At 29.4% G+C, this 7,370-nt stretch overlaps 1 protein-coding gene across 1 annotated transcript; it reads right to left on the reverse strand.

The window, feature by feature from the left end:
• Nucleotides 1–1,595: 1,595 nt before the first annotated feature.
• Nucleotides 1,596–3,800, reverse strand: LOC114380043 (multiple organellar RNA editing factor 8, chloroplastic/mitochondrial-like). The gene is made up of 4 exons (XM_028338954.1): nt 3,288–3,800; nt 2,844–2,941; nt 2,685–2,750; nt 1,596–2,415 (listed from the first exon to the last, which is right to left on the reverse strand). Exons 1-4 carry the CDS (start codon nt 3,671–3,673, stop codon nt 1,850–1,852), a joined length of 1,116 nt encoding a protein of 371 aa, XP_028194755.1. The 5' UTR covers nt 3,674–3,800; the 3' UTR covers nt 1,596–1,849.
• Nucleotides 3,801–7,370: the final 3,570 nt, after the last annotated feature.

Raw genomic sequence — 7,370 nt, forward strand, 5'->3', positions numbered from 1 at the left:
TCAATTATTGAATTTGTTATTCATTCTTTTATTATTATTTTTTTCAAAATCCGTGCAATGCGGATTCTAATACTATAAAATTATTTAACAAAACATTTTTTTAATTATGTTATTCATATAGAATATTCATTAACTTTGTCAATAATTAATATAATAAATTATTTTAATTATAAAGTAGAAATAATTTTATTTTAACTAAATAAAATAATAATATAAATAAAATATTAACAACATTCTCTCTCACACTTTACCATACTTATGATAAGATTGATGTAAGATTTTACCAAATAATTAACATTTACCGTCATTTTACTAATATAAAATTTGCAGTGCTGTAGGCCTGTACCAATATAAATAACAACCTTGTTTGAAGCTACATTCATTCATACCTGTAAAACTAGAAGGACAAGTCTTTTCTATTAGCTACTAAGAAGAATACAAACTACGTAAATGAGGAACACTAAAGAACATAGACATTGGTGGTTTAATTTGCTGATAAATGTAATGGTAACTACTATCTTTTTTCCCTTTTGTACGAGATTATCAATAATGATTGATTGGAAACGATTGGTCGAAAGTAACACCAACTGAAAATTTTGAACATCACCAACATTGAATGCATAAGTAAGTGGTAACTCCAAAAGAAATTTTAGCGGGAAAAGACAGAACGTAAGGTATTCGTATATTTTATACTATGTTTCAAAATAAATTAAATTAAAGTTTTGTTCCGATATATTTTTTATTTGAATAATTATTCTAGAATTCAGTACTCTATAATGAGTAGGATTATAAAAGGACATTATCATCATTTAACTAATCTTTTTCTTCAATAACTTACTCTACAACGTTAATAAAAAAACATTAGCAGGTCCATTAACGGTAACAACTTTGTTCTCATCAATTAATATATTTATCATATCAAATAATTTACTAAAATATCATTCACTCATTGTTTTACTTGCCAGTCATTTTTCCTTTTGATTTTAAATTTTATTCACTCTCCATTCATTTTTTTTTATCATCAATCAAATACTAACACTTTCTTTTAACATATTTTTTCAAATTGAACATGTCATAACAGAGCTAGTTTCCTACACCATGAAATCCATGTCATAACAGAGCTAGTTGCCGACTAACTAAACTTGGACTTGTAAAATAATTCTACCTAACCTATATAGAAATCAAAACCATGTTAGCACAACTGAACTACAACACTCATTAAGTTATGTTAACCCTTTACATCCATACTACCAACCATTTTAACTTCGTAATTTTTGTTTACTTTGCCGGACAAGGCAGCTACAACCACAATTCTACAACGTCGAGAATCACTTGCTTAAATAACGCCCAATATAAATAATCTCAGGTAATGTAGATTTTTCCTATCCACCTCTCATCTTCACAATATATTCTTGCTGCTTATCCACAAAAATAAATAAATAAATAAATATATATATATATTCTTACTGCCTTTCAACAATTTCGCTCCCCACTACCCAAACTTCACACACATCATCACCTCAGTGGAAAAATTTGAGACAAACTTCTTGTCAATAAACTAGACCCCTAAACAGGTAATTATTACTACAGTAATATAATAATAAGTCTGCAAGGCAACCTCAATCAAATGACAAATTATAGACCGTCAACCTCACAAACAATACAAAACGATCGTATCTAGCCTTAAATATTGTGGACTTCGGATACACAACATGCAGGTTCATTAGAAATAGTTGTAACATGTAAGACTAATAAATTCTAATTCCTTGAGAAACATGGCATAAACTCTATGTTGTCTTGGGCACAATTCCTCGTTATCTACATTGGCTAGAAAAATATGGCAGTGATCTCACGCAGAATATGGGTTCCCACCAGGTGGTCCTCCCATATCCCTGCTTGGCACATCTCTACTGGGAGCATTGTTTGACCATTCTGCATTTGGTTGAAAGCCTCCCATGTTCTGGTTTGGTGGTGGCCCTCCCATGTTCCCTGCATAGTTATTTTGAGGTACACCACCACCGGGACCATAGCCACCACCCGTGTTAGGAGGGTAACCACCTCCAGCATTGGGAGGAGCATATCCTGCATTGTTAGGAGGGTACCCGCCTGCATTGTTAGGAGGGTACCCGCCTGCATTGTTTGGAGGGTGGGTGCCTGCATTGTTTGGAGGGTACCCGCCTGCATTGCTTGGAGGAGGACCACCCATATTAGGGCCAGGATTTGGCATAGGAGGCCTGCCCTGCATATCTCTGTTCACCACATTTTCCCTCCTCCTCTCAAAGTTTCTTGACCTGTCAGCATTACGAGGCCTGTCATTGCGCCTGTTTCTCTCATTGGCACGTGCATTGTTTCTAACCCACTCTTCGTGATACTTGGGATCATAGGGAACTGCTTGCCCGTTAATAAAGGGCTCACCTGGTCAGAAAAACAAAAAAGTTCAGAAAACACAATATTATAACATATCTGCGACAAGAAAAACATGCTATGTGGCAACAGTTTACAACCTAACCCCATTGTGAAACAGAACCTCACAATCATAACATACCATGCTATGCTAATGCAATCCAACAACATTCATGGATTCATGAGATGCTAATGCCAAAGGCACACACAGACAAGAAAAGCCATGCCTCAAAAATATTGAATATACACAAAAAGCCAGGTAACAGAACAAGAGATTTTACCTCCATAATCCTTTTCCTTAACATTCAAGTAAGAATCAGGAAGCACCCACCGAACTCCAGGCAATTCTGCAATTCCAAAAAACCAAAAACTAGAATTAAGAAAAAAAAACACTAGCACAGAACACAAACAATACCCTTAAGGTTGAAAACCACAAATACCTTTAAGCTTGATAGAAAGCTCTTCAGACACAAGAGCCCCAAACGCAAAGTAGTGCCTAGTCGAAACCGAATATATCTTCATCCTCGCCTCCTCTTCACTACAAAAACCAAACCAATCACACCAAACAATCAGCCCAATACACCCAACCATGTGGAGAATGCACCTTCAGTAGCCTCCACATAGCTCATTCGGGCTTATTTTTTATCATATAATACCAAGTTAAATATAAAAACTAAAATTAAGATATTGATTGAGCTATTCATCATACCCGTTATATTATTCATAACAAAGATGCAACTTTTTTATTTATTCTGTTAGAGCAAACGATAGCAATATAATATAACACTTAATAAAACTAATTAAAACACATAAAACAAGAAATTGGATAATAAAATTGGAATCATGGATAAAACATGAGGAATATTAAGAATAAGAGTGATTACCTTCCGATGACCTTGGCCAAGGTTTTAATGTAGCTATCGATGATGTCATCGCGGGTAGGGTCGCCCTCGGGCTTCTCCATGACGACGAGCCAGTGTTCGAAGTCGCAGCCGTCGAGCAAGATGGTTTCTTTCGGGGGACGGTTGGACCAGTTAGGGTTGGGGTCGTTGAGGGAGGAGGTGGTGGCGCGTGTGGAGAGGGCGCGGAGGGAGGGGGCGTTTGGGAGGAGGACGCGGCGGAGGGAGGGGTTGGCTGCAACGGAGATACGGCGGAGGAAGGAGAGCGCGGGGAGGGAAGGACGAGAGGGGGCGGTGGTGAGGGAGCGGAAGAGGAAGGGGGCTAGGGTTAGGGTTTTGGGGAAGATGCGAGAGAGGATCTGAGTCGCCATCGTTGGTGAGAGAGAGAGTGAGTGGAAAGGGTTTAGGGTTTTCTATCTGCCTTATAGAGTCATTGTTGTGATGAGGATTCTAGAATACAGAATAGAATGCTTGCCACAACAAAATGGTGTAAAATATCCTATAAAAAACCAACAACAAACAAACTTTTCTCTTCTTTTATTTTTTTCTTTCTCACTCTTCAAATATTTAACATTCTAATAAAAGTTATCTACAAGGTGTCATATGTTTAAATAGAATAAGAATATAATATAACATAAAATTAGAAAGTATTAGTATGTTTATTCAATTTCCGAAATGTTGCATATTGAAATATAGAATATCACACAATTTTATGAATAAAGAGTACATTAAATGTATTTTATGAATTAAAACCGTTAATTTTTATTATTGATTAAAACCACTAATTAATATATCATTAATGTGAATAATTAATTTCTGTATTAATTTTAAATTACTCTCCTTCAAAAATAAAAATGTTTTGATTTTTTTTCATATATACTAATTTAATCCCATTTACAAGGCAATATGATATTTACAAAAATACCCGTGGCTAGTAAACAATCACTTTTATCTTTAAACATGTAATTCGCTAATAAATGCATCCCTCAAATATAAAAATATAAAATTTAGTCCTAGAAAATATAAAAAGTGTGACAGATATATTTGATTGTTAATTTTCATCTGTCGTCGTTAATAAAATAGTTTACGTGACACATATAAACGAATTTATGAGTGAAATAATGGCTAACGTGACCATATTGAATTGTCAAGGTAATGACATATTTGTTAAATAGTATTTTTTTAACTTTTCATTTTCTCACTCGCTAATAAATGCGTCCCAGAATGATGAAAATATAAAATTTAGTCTCAAAAGTGTAAAAAGTGTGACAATCTATTAGTATTTTCATTTTGTAAGAACGTATTTATCAGGGGAGTGGAAGAGAAAAAGTCAAAAAATATTATATGATAAATATGTCTTTATGTGACAATTAGAGATGATCAAATTGACTATCATTTCATTGACAAATTCGTCCCTCTGTGTCAAGTAAATTCATTTATTAAGAGTGACAGATGAAAGTTAAGGGTCGAATATATTTATCGCACTTTTTACATTTCCAAAAACTAAATTTTATATTTTTATTTTTCAGAAATGTATTTATCAACAAATTACATGTTCAATGAGAAAAGTGATTATTTAACAAAAAGAAAAATGACACCCCAAAGGGTGGATAAGGCGATACATTTAATCCAATGTGATCCGAATGAGCAACTACAGCTAAACATGAGCTACCTGCAACTCCGAATAGCTTCCACTGTAGACCAAAATGGATGCATATGGCTAACTCCATTTGTAACAAACTGGACCACAACTTTAGAGTCACTCTCAAATAACAGTTTTTGAATACCAGCTTCCCAAGCAACTTCGAGCAAAGTCACAAACCCCCAAAGCTCATAATACATCAAGACATTTGTAGTCCCATTTATTCTGATTTTAGTGATTTACTTATCACTAACTCTTATTTAAGCCTAACTAATAAGCACTTTGATCCACTTATTTTGATTGTCATTAGTATGTTTAATATTACATTAAGACCTTTGATTTCGTTGAAGTGGGAAAAGTAAAAGAAAATTTACAGTGGTTGCGTTAACAGAAGGAAAAAAAAAAGTATATTTAACCATTTGGTTGATTAATCATACTATAAAGTGGATAATGATTATTGTAGACACTTTGCTCTGAAAAAACCCAAAAAGAAAACTAATCTAATTCCTTAATATATAAGATTATGACTAAGGGTGTACATGCTGTGGTATTCGGTTTTTAGATAAAAACAAAAATCACTTAAATCATAAAATCAAGATACAATTCAATTTAGTTCCGTTTAAAAATAATATCAAATTCAAATCAATTTTTTTTTGGTTTGATTTAGTTTATTTTACTTTTTTTTAATCTATCATCATAATTTAAAATATATGAACTAAACTTACATTATTATTATTTTTAAAAAGAATTTTATTTTTTTTATTAAATTTTGTTTAACATATTTTAGTTAAAAATTATTAATTTCACTACTAGTATAAAATGATATTACCGATCCTTTTTGTAATATAATAATTTGTACATCACTTTGATATTTAATGATATTTTTTAACAATATTAATATATCATTTTTTAATCTATGAAAGTAAAATATGAAGTTTTTTAGATTTTTTATTGTTGTGATTTTTTATTTGAGCAATTTTTATTTTTTTATTATGATTTCACTATTTACAAATAGTTTGGTTTGATTTAGTTTTAAACACCCCTAATTATGAGTGTCACGATATTAATTCTTAATTTATTTATTCTTTATTAATTTTTAATACGAAAAAGTGAATTTTATGTTAGTATGTAAAAAAGCCTATCAATTTTGACTATTGTATTATCCTTAGTTGATAAAATGTTGATTTTTTTAATTATTTTGTGAACTTGAAGTTCAATTTCGATTTTAATTTATGCAAGACTTCATAAATTTTTTTTAAAAATTCAATCGTTGAATAAAAATATAAATTAATAAAAAAATACATGTTTATAAATAAATTTAAAATATAAAAAAGAATTAAAAAATTATTTCATAAATATAAGTTAATATTCACCGATAAAGAAATCATAAAATATATTTACAAAACAAAATAACCATCAATAAATTAATATTAAAATACATAAACAATGAAATATATCTTTATTTATTATTGTTCATAAAACATATTTTAAATAAATAATAAAAGTAAAACAGTAAAGTAAACTTATGATAAAAAAAATGTAGTTTCTAATGCTATTTATGTTGTATTGCGTTAATATATTAAAAAAGATTTTTCCTTTATATAATATTTTTTTATGAATTTATTATGTATAATACATAATTAATTTTATGTTTTTCTTTTAGATCCAAATATATATTTTTAATTCAAGAATAAAAATATTTTATTGTTATAAATGTATTTTTTATCTCTTTAAATTGATTCATAATAATATTAAGTGGTAATTAAATGAATTTCTCTTATTTTTGTGTATATGTAGTATGTATATTACTATCAATTTTCATATTTTAAGTTTTAAATTAATTTAATGTATTATATTATTTTATATTTATTTTTTTACGCTATCTGTTACTTTTAGAAAAAAATAATTAAAAATTATTAATTACAAAGAACACAAAAAATATATTCTAATATTATATCCATAATAACAAAAACAAACACTCAATTATATATATATATATATATATATATATATATATTTACATTTTTATTTATAAATTTTATAAAGATACTGTATCGTTATCGTTAGTCAAAAAATAATAATTTATAATAAATTTAAATATCTCTAATTTTTTTGGAAACAACAGTCACAATTTTGATGTAATTATATATTACAAAAAAATAAAAAATAAAATAAAAAATTTATTTACATTCACACAAAAACTAAAAATATTAAAAATGTATAATATAAATAAATCATGCATGACACGTGTCTAAAATCTAGTGTTTAGAAAACATCACTTGATGACTCAAGCATAAGGATGTTCAAAAAACCATTTAAAGTTTTGGGTTTAGAACAAACAAGACTCATTTTTATTACAGGTAAATCATTTGAAATGTAACAAATAATTAATAGGGTAAGATATACACATAAAATAATGTTATATA

The sequence above is a fragment of the Glycine soja genome, chromosome 12 (genome assembly GCF_004193775.1).
Source record: "Glycine soja cultivar W05 chromosome 12, ASM419377v2, whole genome shotgun sequence".
Lineage (NCBI taxonomy): Eukaryota > Viridiplantae > Streptophyta > Magnoliopsida > Fabales > Fabaceae > Glycine > Glycine soja.